Raw genomic sequence first — 13,397 nt, 5'->3', positions numbered from 1 at the left:
GTTAGCTTACAACAGATAGAACATGTTGTGCAAACATACATAAAATCCAAGACAAAATTGTTTAAAAATATATTTTTATTTTAATACATCAGGCTCAGTAATAAAATATTCACTTGATAAGCCAGTGTGTGTTTGGTTGATAAAAATTTCAATCTCATATTTGATTGTGAGTTATGAACAGGATTCTAAAACAGGACTTAATTTGCACTGGCAAGCCAACAACATAAAATGTCTGACAGATGGATAGTGGACAAACTCACGAGCTCCAGGTGTGCCTACAATAAACTGAGATTTACATTGAACAAGATGCAGTGTCCCCATGTGTCCAAAACTGATGTTAACAACCAATTTTTGAGCCTTCATTGTTGCAAATTTATTTGCTCAAAATTCCTGGATTTTTTACTTAAATGAAATACTGTTAAGGCACTGGAGTTTTGGGCTGAGATAATCATTCTGTGTAGTCTGAAGCAGAAGCAATATCTTTCTCTTTTGCACATAGTTTACACTGTCAACATTTAACTACTGGTTACAAGACAAAAAATACTGTACACTGCAGTAACTCCCTACAAGCAGATGACTCACTTATTAAGGAAAAAAGTTTTATCCCGCTAAAAGTAATTATCCTTCCTTACATTTTGCTCATTTACAACACCTCAAGCTACACAGATAAAAAAAAAAAATTTCTACCACCCCAAAAGTATACAGTTCTGTCCTCATAATATAGGCATTTTGCCGCAAGGAAAACCTACTGAAAGTCTTTCTAAACAATTTTGGGTCTGCAAAAATGTTGAGATTCTATGACAAAGTCTGTCAAATGATATATAGTCATCTATTTACATGTCTAAATTCTGTAATGATTAAAAGTCTTAAGATCAAAAGGATAGTGGATTTCACTAGAAGTGCAGCTATGTTGCGCTTGTTGAGCCTCAAGTCGCAATACAGATCCATATCTAATTCTGTAGTTAATAATCAAACATCTTTTCTCAGAGCAGTCTACGAATGTACAAATATTACAAAACACTGAGTACTATAAAGTGAGGAACATAACTGATAGAAAATTTAAAAAGATGGCCTACTACTGTAGACACGCACATTGAAACAAGCATTTGGACAAACCAGATCAAAACGAAATTACCAACATATACACATTGACTGACTACAGTATATACATTTACCAAATCAAGTTCAAAGGTGGTTTTAGTTCCCCAAACTACAATCAATTTCACCATATTGAGGACACTAGCCAACCTTCAAACTGCTACATCAATCAAGCAGTGAAAACATTCCATTGAGGAGAAAAAATATTTTTCCTGCTCTAGGTCCCTCAGATCATCCATTATGTTTAGATTACAGATATTTGTACTTCTTATTCTTGATAAGCTGCTTGGATGTAAAAACATGATCAAAACTGGACATTCTGAACTCTCCTTAAAACTTGAAGTCCTCGTGAATAGACTCACTGTGCACCACAAGTTACCATACTAGACAGGACCACTTGTACTAGTCTCAGCTAAAAATGTGCCTTTTGACATAGTCAGTAGACTATTAACAATCCTCCGTGAGATAGGTGCCAACATCACTGAGATCTGAAAACAAGGAGACAGTCTTTCTGGTCCTGCTTACTTGGAATAAGCCTCAGCAACAGTTATCTATTTGGCCGGTGATTCATGCTCCATCAGCCATTAATCGTGCAAAGATGACACATGCAGATAGATTACAGTTATATTCCAGGAATCATTTCAAATGTTAGCAGTAATGATATATGAATTACAAAGACAATTATTTTCAAATACAACTAACATCAAATAAGAACAGTAATTAAATTACACCATTCTCCAAGTGTACACTCACATTATTGTTAGAGCAAGACTCTGAAATCATGAAGAGTTCTTCTGACAAAGCCGCTTTCTAACCTTCCAACTGTTTCTATAGTTCTGCCATGGATTCAACATGACCCACTCCATAAATAATTCTATCCTTGATTTCAATGCAAAACAACTTTGATGAAAACTTAAAGATGGATTACATGCAAACAATCACTGAGAAAGAAACCAAATGTGCCTTTTTTGTCATTTCTGATAATTGTAAAGTTTGCTGTATTACTCATATTAAAAAAATAGACAATACCAGCCCCCACTTGCTTAAACACATATGTAGATACACTACAGATTTAGCCCATTTATGGGGGATACTCTTAATATCATGGTGATATTACTTTAAGCGAAGTATGCTTTTTCACCCAAAAGTCTGCATTTGTGTCTGCAGACTAAGCATTTCCCTGAAAGGAATACACATTTACAGCCTATTAATAGTTTCAGGTCTTTAACAATGTTGATTATTTCACACAGTCTGTCAAATTAAATATATTCATCTGTCTATTTACATGTTATATATTTACAGAGTTCATATTCGTATTGTAGTTGATGTTTAAAGGGTTCTTTTTTTAAGCTATTTTGGTGAACTTGGAGGAATGTTCTGTTCCTTGCCACTGCGTCTGGCTCCCCGCTGTGGGGAAAATCTTTTGCCAGTGTTCAGGCCTCTCTGATGTTCCCGAATCTTCAGCCCTGAACCTCCAACTCTGCCTTGGCCGGGTGTCCCTCTAAAGGGACGTAATGGTTGTCGAGGAGGCCTTTTATCTCCAGATTTGTCTGGAGTTTGTCTTGAGTTGGCCCGAGGCTCCTCCACCCTGTTGACCTTCAGCTCTTGCAGAGGCTGGCTGGCAGAGGAGGCAGAAGGAGAGGGAGTGGGAGAGGGCATTGGTGCAGGCGGTGGGTCCTTGGCCATCCTCTGGCACACCTCTGCATAGCTGAGCTTTCTTGAACCCTGGATAGAGAACAATGGAATTGAATTTAAAAACGAGGATGTAAAAAACTATATAATAATAGGATAAAAAAAAACAAAAAATGGCCACAGGGCAGATTATTCCCACATAAAGATAATATGATAAAAAGTATCTTTTGACAAACACTCAGTTAAATTGATGGGGGAAAAAATCAATGGCAGAGAAGTTAATGCAGTAGTTGTTGGAGAAGTTTCTATATGTTTTAATACATTTAGCCTGATATTAGCCACTACTGCAGTTGACATTATGACAGAGGAGCGTATCGGTAAACCTACAGGCAAAGCATAATTGATACCGAGAAAGATCTTCTGTGAAATATTCTTTCAATTTTGTCTAAGTTTGATACTCATATTTTTGCAGGTCCATGTAATGTAACCTTTGACTCATTAGGGAGCTAAGAACTAATGTTATAATGAGCTAATGTGGTGCTCCACATTAGGTAAGCATGTCCTACCGGTTCTGATGTTGGACTTGGGGGAGATGATGAAGGTGCTTCTGCAGGAACTGCCTGGCTACAGGTGGACGGGGCATCTTCTGAGGCTTTTGAAGAGAGAGCTTGTGTGGACGAGGAGGTTGTTTCCTCTGAAACATGAAGTTCTGTTTTATCCTCTTCCTTTGCTGGAGGAGAAGCACTGAATTCAAAAAGAAAGAGGTAAGTAATTTAAGGTGTACAGACATTTATTACTCATTCAGATTTTAGCTTGATTAGAAAGTCACCTTGAGATTGGCTGGAGTTCTGATTGAAGCACCACAGCAGCAGGTTTAGCAGCCGCAGTCATAGAATCAGGTTTGCTCACTGGACCTTCTGAGACGTTTGCGTTTCGGGTCAAGTTAACCTCTTGGCTCACAGACTGGAATAATTAAGAAGGTGAAGTATGATGCATATTAATATTTTGTAACTTGAAATATTTTTGCTTCAAGAGTAGAAGGTATCAAAAAGGGAAAAATATTCACCTTGGCTGTCACTTTTAATCCACGCACAACATCAGAGAGGCGCATTTCTGTCACAGTTTCTTCCTGCGTGCTGACTACTGATCCCGGCAAAGGAGGAAAATTGGAAGCTGCCAAGTCAAATTTTGGGGGTGGTGCCTTGGCTTCCATCACAGGCCTCTGCATTTACAAAAAAAAGTCAAACTTAAGATAAGATTGCTACAAAAACACTGTCCAGTCAGCTAACTTGTTTTTTCTTTGAGAGAGAGATACATTAAAGATAAAATGAAGAAACATGCTGACCGTGGTATGTTCATCTTCTCTTTTCCTCCTCATGGTTCTATGGCTGCTTCTCCTATAATAAACACACATTTACATTAAGAAGTTTTACATATGATGAGGTACATTTACATAAACACAAACACATAAACACAAAGGAAATTGCTTGCATTTCTCCTGAACTATATCAAAGCCAATAAAACATGTTTGACTTCTTAGTTTCCACAAACAGTGTTAAGTCTAGATAATAGACTGTGACACCACCAGTAACACAGACACAGCCCTCATTGTGCATTAGACTGTAACATTTTGGTTTGAAGCCATCTCTACAGTGTTAAAGCTGGGTTATGCTTTCCGCACGAACCAGCCACGCGGAAATGAGACGCTTGGAAATCTGCTCAAGAGAACGTGTGTGACTTTGTAATCCATGCGGTGTCTGCTCCCAAACTACAGGGGCAGTAAAACACATGTCTACCTAGTCTACTCAAGTACTAAACTAGAGCAGAAGAAATTTGCCATTGTTTACACCACTTACAACTTGGCATTTTACAGAATAGTTGCATTTCAACAGTTCTATTTAATTTCACACCATGAATTGTTCACAACCTGGTTACCATGGTGATCTCTGTGTGATGAATCGTATAAATGCATGTATTTCTGAACTTCTGCTGCTCGGAACGCCTGTTCTTCTGCCGGTTTTCCGTGCATCTCCATCCACGTAGTTAGAAAAATTTGGAGGTGCACAACATGGAAATTTCCGCTTCATAAGGGCCGTGTGAGGGGGCATGGCTGCTAAAATGACGTGATTTGCTGCACACAGCCGTACAGACTCCGCGGACGCAGCAAGCATAAAACAAGCCTTAATATTTACTCACCTTCCTCGTCCAGCCCCGCTTAGATCTCCACTGGGAATAGTGGTTGGTGGAGAATTGTCTTTATGGTTGTAGGGAGGCGAGACTGACTGTGGTGTGGTGGGTGTCGCTGGTGCTTGAAGGGCCTGGGGACTTGAAGGACCAGATATGCCATTCATCAGGGGCACTGGAGCCAAAGTAGAAGCGGGCAAATCTCCAGGCCTGGGGTGATTTTTTACATGGTTCCTACAGAGACACAAAGGACATACAACTTAAACTGAAAATCCGCTCTACTACAAAAATAATACATTTTGATAGTGTTGTGTAAGTAAAATCAAATAACTAAAAAAAAAGAGAGGCTGAACACATTAAGATGGTAGGTATAAAACGTGACATGCAAAAGAGAGACCGTTGAGCAGCACTTGTTCAGCGCGTTATGTAAATGACATCACACACACCAGAGTAAACTGTTCCTATTGTTACTAACAAAAACTATTTTTTTGAATCATGGGCAGCACTACTAGGAATGACAGGTTTATTATGTCATAACTTGCACCTACCGGTTTCTGTTCATGGGACGATGGGTGTTGATCAAGCTTGTGTTTGCTTTGTAGCTCCCAGGACTGCTGTAACCATTCACGAATCCACCATTAGGAAAAGGCGCCTAGATTACACAGGGACAAAAAGAAATATGATTGCACAATGCACACAAGAAACGAATATTTCTGATGCTCTGAACAACACATTTGTAATTTAACTGGGGCTGAGAATATAATATCAACTGCAAAGGACTGCTGTGACCTCTTTGATATATTTTCATTTTGACAGCGGAAAACCAAAATTTTCTTTTAAGATGCTTTATATGAAATTCTGAATATGACGCTCAGATTCTCACCAGTGGTGTTTCAAAGTAAGGCATGACTGAAGGGTTCCAGGAGGGAGACACCACAGGATAAACCGGGTACTGTTGCTGGGGGCTGTACACCTGTGGCATGTAGACTGGAGAGCCATACTGGGTCTGTGGCTGGGTATGCTGACTGAAAACACTTGAATCCATGCTGCGGAAGCCATTCTTTCCAAAGAATGTATTTATGGCCTTAATGCGGGCCTTGAGGAAAGATAACAGAAGACAAGTAGGTATGTTTGCTTTGAGAAAAGATGCAACACGTTCACTCTGCCTGGGATTGTGAGCTCTATTTTCCTTTAGTCCCCTCAGATCTCATAATCTCACGGTCATTAGGCCATAAAACACTGCACAGACTAGGGGAAAGAAGGGGAAGGGATGGGGAATAAAAGAGGGAATGGGAAGAGTGAAGGAGGTCAAAGAAGGGTAGAGAAAGAAGCAGAGATACAGATTTACAGAGAGCTACTAAAAGTTTCCTCCTAGCTAGCCACAGTGCATATGGGTCCTTCCAAGCGCGATACTGATCATCACAGGGGTTTAGACAGAACCATTAATCTCTCACATTGTCATTTCTTTAATCAAGACAAAAAAAAATCAGGGCACACAATGTCAAATCAAAGTACAACTGAAAAGGAATCAATAAACATGAAATCCAAAAGGTAAATGTCATGCTGTGATAAGAAGGGCAATCAAACTGTCTAGAGATATGGGAAAGAGTTATGACAAACACTAGAGCAGAGGCCACTGGATTTCCTCCTTGCTTATCAAGTCTATGTACACACAAATGCCAAGGTCACACCTGGGGCTAAGGCTTAGCCAAACAGTACAGCACAACAAGCAGGAGAGTAGTGACACAACAGCCGACAGCACACTCAGTTTTGCGTAACACAAAGCTTGGCAGGCTCTGTACTACAGTTAATTTATATCCAATAATAAGAAGTGATCTATAAAGATTACGCACCATGATCGGCTTCCCCTGAAACGTTTTCACTTCCTCTCTGAGATATCTGTAAGCCTTAGGCCAAGAAAAAAAAAGAAACAAATTTCACATTTTATCTCCTTTTTACTTTGCTGAATTAAGTTGTGATTTTCTGTACAGTGACAATACCTACAATAAAAGCATTTAACAAAGATGAACAAACTATAATATCCAAGAGTTACCAGTTTAAAACTCTAGCATCTACCACCAAGGTCATTTACATTGCCTTTGGTTTAAAAGGTTCAAAAAAAAAAAATAAAAAAAGGGAAACATTGCAAATGTTAGCCACAACTAATAAGCAGTTATACCATAGATGTGCTTTGTTAAACAAAACTAAATAATTATCAGTGGCTTATTAAGATAAAACATTTAACCATATGTGTTACTGAAAATGTACAGATTATACAGTCAGTTGGTCAAAACAAAAATGAGCCATGTAGTTCTTAATAACACGTACCTGCAATGCATCCATATCTGACTGAAATGTGATGTACCAGTTGCTGTTGTGAGCAAACTCAGCACTTAACACTTTGGGACAGTTTTCACTCTTAAACAGAGCCTCTACTTCCTGTGAAAAGGAATGAAAGGAACATTATACATTTAAGCCTCAAACACAGAACTTTTAAATATCTCCCCCTCGAGCCAATCTGCAGGCTCAGTGACAATAAGCTGTCAATGAGTCACTGTATACCCATTAAAAATAATATCTCTTTAAACCTGACAAGGTGACAAGGTAACGAGTCACGGTCTACAACTACCTGATTAGTAGCCTTTATCATATTGTAGGCAAATGCAATCACGTGACAGCACCATGTGTCAATGATTTGCGATACAGTGAGATGAGTGAATGTTGCTGGGAAATGTGCTGTGTATGCAGTGAGAGTTGTCTTTACCTCAACTGGAGTAGTCTCTGGCACTTCTCTAAGAATAATGATGCAGCGACTGTGGTTTGGTCGAACCTTTTCACCAGTTTCATCAACTTGCACCATAGGAGAAGCTGTAAACAAACAAAGGGCAAACATAAGCTGTCAATATGGGGAAATGCAGGAAAAAAAACAAACAAACAAAAAACAACCTAAAGACAATTATTTATAATATACAACTACAAGTGTGTGTGTGTGTGTGTGTGTGTGTGTGTGTGTGTGTGTGTGTGTGTGTGTGTGTGTGTGTATACTGGAATCTTCTTAAAATGCTCATGCTTATCGATACTATTATTTATTTATGTAAAACTGGACAGTTTGACTGAAAGTTACCCACAATATAAGCAGACAGTAAAAATCTAAATTGACTGAAAAATATGTGTATTCTTTTGGTCAATACATTTTAAATTAGATGAGTTACAAGCAAAAAACTCTTTCCAATGGATTCTGGAGGTGATGTTGCAACATTTTAAACAGATTTGACAAATAAAATGCCATATGACATTAGCCAGTAAAGTTTAATGCCGACTAAACCCTTTCCTTTTGTAAAATTAATTAATTAAAAACAGAAGCAAGTGTCAAACATTTCAGGACTTCCTTTGTGGGAAGCTGGTTTCAAGCGGTGCTGAACATACACAGGCAACAATGTGCTCCCCCTGTTTGACCCTTCAGACACAGTGGCCAATAAAACGCACATCAGCAGAAACACACTGATGACGACATCATGCTGTGGGGATCTTAACAGTAACCCACCACATTCATTTTCTACCAGTGACTGGTAGATCCTGGCACCATCTCCTATGTTGTGAACAGTTTACTAGATGACATAGACGTACAACAGTATTTCCAAGTTCTTTTGCTTTTTTTTCATTTTTCAAGTTTTCAGTGAAAAAATGGTTCATTATCAAGCATTTGTCACAAATAGAGGGAGAAGAGGGGCACTGGTACCTCGCAGTAAATCCAGAATAAGATCCATGTCAGTGGTAAGAGCCTTGATGTCCTCCATGCAAGCAATGGTCCAGATGGGAACAAACTGATCACTGTCCATCTGAGATATCAGGTATAGGTCCTTAGAGAGGTTCTCTCTGTAAACAACCAAAACACTGAGCTGAAAGCATTGCTTAAAATGGCTTTGCTCCATACCTTTGATTTCCTCCAGTGTTAAAAGAATATTTTTCAAGACATCTCCTCATCCATCACACAGTAGTAGAACTTCTATGGAAAACAGGGTTTGATAATATACATCAACCTCTCTATGCTATATACATGAAAAACAGCTAACAACTGCAATACGTGTAGAAATACAGTGATCAATATCGTGTTACAACATGCTTAATAAAACCTGTTAAAAAAGTTTACTTCCCAAATTAAATACTGGAGCACTGGTATAAAAAAAAGACTTTGCAAATTGCTACACCACTCACCTAGAAAAGCAGAACTCAAGACGCTTCTTTAAAGTCTCTCTCAAACTCTCCTCAGTCACTGGTTGTTCCATAGACACATCCCCATCTGTGGCTGACTCGCACTGTCGGTCAAACACTAAATAGCCCAAGTCAGGCTGGTCAATGTCATTCACAACGCCAGAGGGTACAGGGGCATAATCAGCACTGCTGTCCAGATACTCAGTGTCATATCCTTTACCCCCTGAAGGGGTAACATCTGAGTAACCTAAGGCAGAGAAAGCAAGCAGTGACAAAATGATTTTGAAATAACCGCCATGTTTAAAGAACATTATGCACAAAACACGTTTTGTCTTTCTTTGCATTTACTGGATACCCTTGAGGACAAGAGGTTGAGCAACTTCCTAATATCCAGTGTCTATATGTAATTATCTTGGTAAAGTTGAGTGTATATAATAGATGTCTGTACATGTCAGTCTCTCTCCATTATTTAAAAAGCTCTTACCTGCAGTCATCTCAGCAGAAGGAGGGTAGGCCTGCAGCCAAGGAGAATCCTCTGTATCCCCAGGAATGTCACTCTGCTGGGCAGGGATCTCCTGCCACACTTTGGCATTCGGGTTTAGACCTGCTCCCTTTGTGGTAACCTGCATGATGAGCAGAAAATACTGCGAGTTATGGAGAACGCTTTTGAGTACACACTTTATCTTATCGAATATATTACTGGCAAACAACAGTGCAAATACAGCAGGTAAAAAGCATTTTGAGTATCTTTTTTTAAGACATGACATGTACAATATAAGTCATGAGAAGAAACTGGTATTCAAACTTCTTTATAGTTTCTAAAGGTGAAGGCAGGACTTGGAGGGTTAGACTGAGGGAACTTTAAACATATAAATTATCAAGTTCCAAGTGGTGTAGTGTTTAAACAAAAAAAATGAAAGTACTTCTGTGTATGCCTTCCATATGTCAAGGTTCTAAAAGCAGATAACTGAGCTTCAGTGACTCAAATCTAAATCTAAATAGCCATTTGAAACAAGGTTAAATTCTGCATAAAAACAGCAGCATTAAGGCACCCTCGAAACTGACTGAGCTAAATATACCATAGTCAATCCAATGAATGGAGTCAGTCCTGCCGAGATCCTGTAATCCAGCTTTCTGCCTATGCAACGGCAACAGTCCTTCATAGACATACACACGTAAAACCATCTGGTTTTTCATTGGCTTCCTTATCAGTCCAACCACACCTCTCAGGCAGTCACATGTAACAGTACATGGCACAGATCCGCCTCTAAGCTCCAGCGTGACTCGAACAAGGCAGTTTGACCTGTCATTTATTGCAAAACCAAGAGTGTATAACAGTCATTCTTATCAGCTATTGAACAACACGAGAATCTTAGGTCCCACAACCTTTCAGATTTTCAAAAATGTGGTTACCGAGCAGCAGTTTCGGGTTAAAAAGGAAGGTTCACTTTCAGGGTCGGGCAGAGCACATGGCGGCGGAGTGCGCATGCCTTTCTAAACATGCGTCGACTTGAACACGCTATTTCCTGATTAATGTAGCTTAAAAGGGAATAATTCTTGACATGCGGTTAATAGATTAATTAACCACCCTCAAATTAGTGTCCTTTTCAAGTTAACGTACCCGCAGCGCAGTGCTGTGACCTCTATCGGGGAACTCTCCGATAGCCGCTCAGCTACAGTTGTGTAAAAGCTAACATTTAACGCAAATCACGTGCCGGGGCTGCTACACGTGTAATAAACCGGGAGAAAATGTACATTTAGAGCAAATAAAACCCAACGGGATACCACAATTCTTCCCCGAGTAACCATGTTCTAAACACGTGCAAGCAGATTAGTCTTGTTTGACGGTTGCTTCGCTGCAACGTTGCCATATGTTAACTAGCGACACCACGCTAACTAGCTTATGTTTACTAGCAGACCAGTTGGAACCGGCCTCACTTTACGCCGCTAACCTCAGCTAATTTCTGTGACATGTTGACAAAAAGCTTGATGACTGTCCGAGTGGGTGAAGAAAAGTCTTGTTTGGGGGGGGAATGAACGCTATCATTAAAGTGTAAAGTTGCTAAAGCAGCAGAGTGCAGCGTTGTGGACGGACTCACGACAGCACGAGTGTGTAACCCGAGGAAGGACGCAAACAGGTAGTTGCATGTTAGCTAACGTGCCCGTTTCCAGGCCCAGAACTCACCATGCTGATGTGTTCCTCGGCTGTATGTCCCTTTCAACGATGGAAAAATTAATATCCTTGTTGGTTTTATTCTCCAGCGGAGGCTTTTCCTTCTTTAAATGCTGAAAACACTTATTTCAACTCGCCTGTCCTCGCTTTCTCCGCTTAACTACCGTCTCCCAGCAACTGCTCCGGTGTCTCCAACGGCAGGACGAGCTCCAAACTTCGAGGTCTTCTAACTTTAACGACGGTTTTGCTGTTGGTTTGTTTGTTTTTAACAGAAAGCGTTTCCCATTTTATCAAAAAAAAAGGTGTTCCTCCGCTCAGTTCATCATACTCGGCTTCTCAGCGTTGCTCCAGCGTGTGACAGCTGCGTCCTCGGTGTGCGACGGTCCGTCCCTGCAGGCTGCACTCCGCCTCCGCCTCCCCGGCAACGGCGAGGCAGCGTAGCAACGACTCTCTGTGACCTCTGCGGGGAGGAGACCTGGGCGTAGGTTTGTTTGACTGTAGGTAGGGCGTGGGTGTCCTCGCCCTCCTGCAGAAAAACGTAGCAGCAAACACTTTTTTTCCCTGCAGTCTGGTAATTAAAATAATAATAATTTTGCACCACTTATACCTCTTTTTGCATAAATGAATGATGGAAATTCTACTTTTTTTTAATCATTTAGGCTAATGCCAAAAAAGAACAACTCTACTTTCAGTTACAGTCACAAAACAAAATGGAATATATTATTGTGCCAAACCTTTATTTAAACTTTGAATACATTGAGGTATGGAGCTCGAATTTACAATTTGTCAAAAAATAAATAAATAGATAAATATATAAATAGCAGTATTAAAGCAACAAAGTAAATAAAAAATAAGAAATATGCATATTTACTATTGATATTTTACAGATTCTTCTATATGTAGAAATGTATATATTTTATGAGCATTACCAATATATATTATATTGCACAAATTCAACTGAATGTGGAACGCAACAATATTGTGCAGGATCTTTCTAGCAGTGCATCTTAAGAAATTCAAACATGACGAAACAGTACAAGCATTTTTGTAATTTAAATCAAAAAGATAAACTTTCATCCATCCATTATCTCTACACCACTTAATCCTCATTATGGTTGCAGAGGGTTGGAGTCTTTTCCAGCTGACTTTGGGTGAAGGAAGGGGACACCCTGGACAGGTCACCAGACTATCACAGGGCTACACATAGAGATAAATAACCACACTCACATTCACACATAAGAGCATTACAGGTTGTTTTTTAAAAGACAAAATCAAGTAATACAAGTACAACTGGAAGTAAATTAATAAGTTAAAAAGTTCAGTCATTTGTGTGTGTGTGGTACGAGGCCACATTAGCAGACAATAAAGAAGCAACATAAGGTTAAAAAACCACTAAGGGCTTTAAAAATAAATAAAATACTATCTGTTTAGACCTTGTAGAGAACAAAGACCACTCAACCTCAGCATACAGCTCACAGTAATGAGTATTTTAATTATCACCAATAATAAATCATAAGACAGAGTAATAAAACAGAGTCCAGGGGCTTAAAAGTAGCCACTGATGCATTGTAGTATAAAATGTCACCATAATCGGGTGCTGAAAAGTTGTCTCATTAAGTATTTTTCTGTAATGCACTAAGAAACATGATTTATTTCTGTAAAATAAATCAGTTTTCTGCTGTAATTAAGTTACAAGTTTTACACATATTTTAAAAAGTTAGCTCTCATGCAGATTGTATTTGTGCCACTCAAAGATGACTGTCATAAGCAATGTCTGTGATTCTAGTGAAGAGAATGTGTTTAGCTTTGTCTAAGTTAAGAATTAGTTCATGCTCAGCTTGTAACTCGACAAAGCAGTGCTAAAGAGATCAGTTTCCATTTCCACAACAGATTCAGTGGTTGCGTGAGCTCATAATTCCTATTCTTTCACACTCTTGTCATGTGTAAATCATATGATTCCTCCCTAAAAGCTACACCTTTGTTTCTGTGACCTATGTATTTCTAACCACAGTGCTTCTTCCAGGCACTAAAACTGTTTGTTTGTCAGCTAAACCCCATTTCTGGCATCGAAAATGAAATAAAGTACTGACATCTTATA

General features: G+C 39.2%; 1 protein-coding gene across 2 annotated transcripts; it reads right to left on the bottom strand.

Moving 5' to 3' along the window:
- Positions 1 to 57: 57 nt before the first annotated feature.
- On the bottom strand, positions 58 to 11,734 carry larp4ab (La ribonucleoprotein 4Ab). 2 transcript variants are annotated; one of them, XM_022203909.2, is made up of 15 exons: positions 11,312 to 11,734; positions 9,611 to 9,749; positions 9,130 to 9,373; positions 8,654 to 8,790; positions 7,679 to 7,782; positions 7,243 to 7,353; positions 6,768 to 6,821; positions 5,798 to 6,010; positions 5,463 to 5,566; positions 4,927 to 5,148; positions 4,076 to 4,127; positions 3,797 to 3,952; positions 3,560 to 3,693; positions 3,297 to 3,474; positions 58 to 2,823 (listed from the first exon to the last, which is right to left on the bottom strand). In XM_022203909.2, the coding sequence occupies exons 1-15, from the start codon at positions 11,312 to 11,314 to the stop codon at positions 2,449 to 2,451; spliced, it is 2,226 nt and encodes a 741-aa protein (XP_022059601.2). In that variant the 5' UTR covers positions 11,315 to 11,734; the 3' UTR covers positions 58 to 2,448. The 2 variants fall into 2 exon arrangements, with proteins under 2 accessions (XP_022059601.2, XP_051804170.1); XM_051948210.1 differs by lacking the exon at positions 11,312 to 11,734 and adding an exon at positions 10,206 to 10,304.
- Between the last annotated feature and the right edge of the window lie 1,663 nt (positions 11,735 to 13,397).

Source organism: Acanthochromis polyacanthus, chromosome 5 (assembly GCF_021347895.1).
Source record: "Acanthochromis polyacanthus isolate Apoly-LR-REF ecotype Palm Island chromosome 5, KAUST_Apoly_ChrSc, whole genome shotgun sequence".
Lineage (NCBI taxonomy): Eukaryota > Metazoa > Chordata > Actinopteri > Pomacentridae > Acanthochromis > Acanthochromis polyacanthus.
The sequence above is the reverse complement of the archived record's forward strand: the minus strand, read 5'-3'. Positions and strand labels throughout refer to the sequence as shown.

Coding starts and splice junctions, on each gene's coding strand:
- larp4ab (XM_051948210.1), bottom strand. CDS start 10,295: ATGTCTATGAAGGACTGTTGCCGTTGCATAGGCAGAAAGCTGGATTAC. Junction 9,374..9,610: donor TTCTGCTGAGATGACTGCAG/GTAAGAGCTTTT, acceptor TCTCTGCCTTAG/GTTACTCAGATGTTACCCCT. Junction 8,791..9,129: donor CTTGAGTTCTGCTTTTCTAG/GTGAGTGGTGTA, acceptor GGTTGTTTACAG/AGAGAACCTCTCTAAGGACC.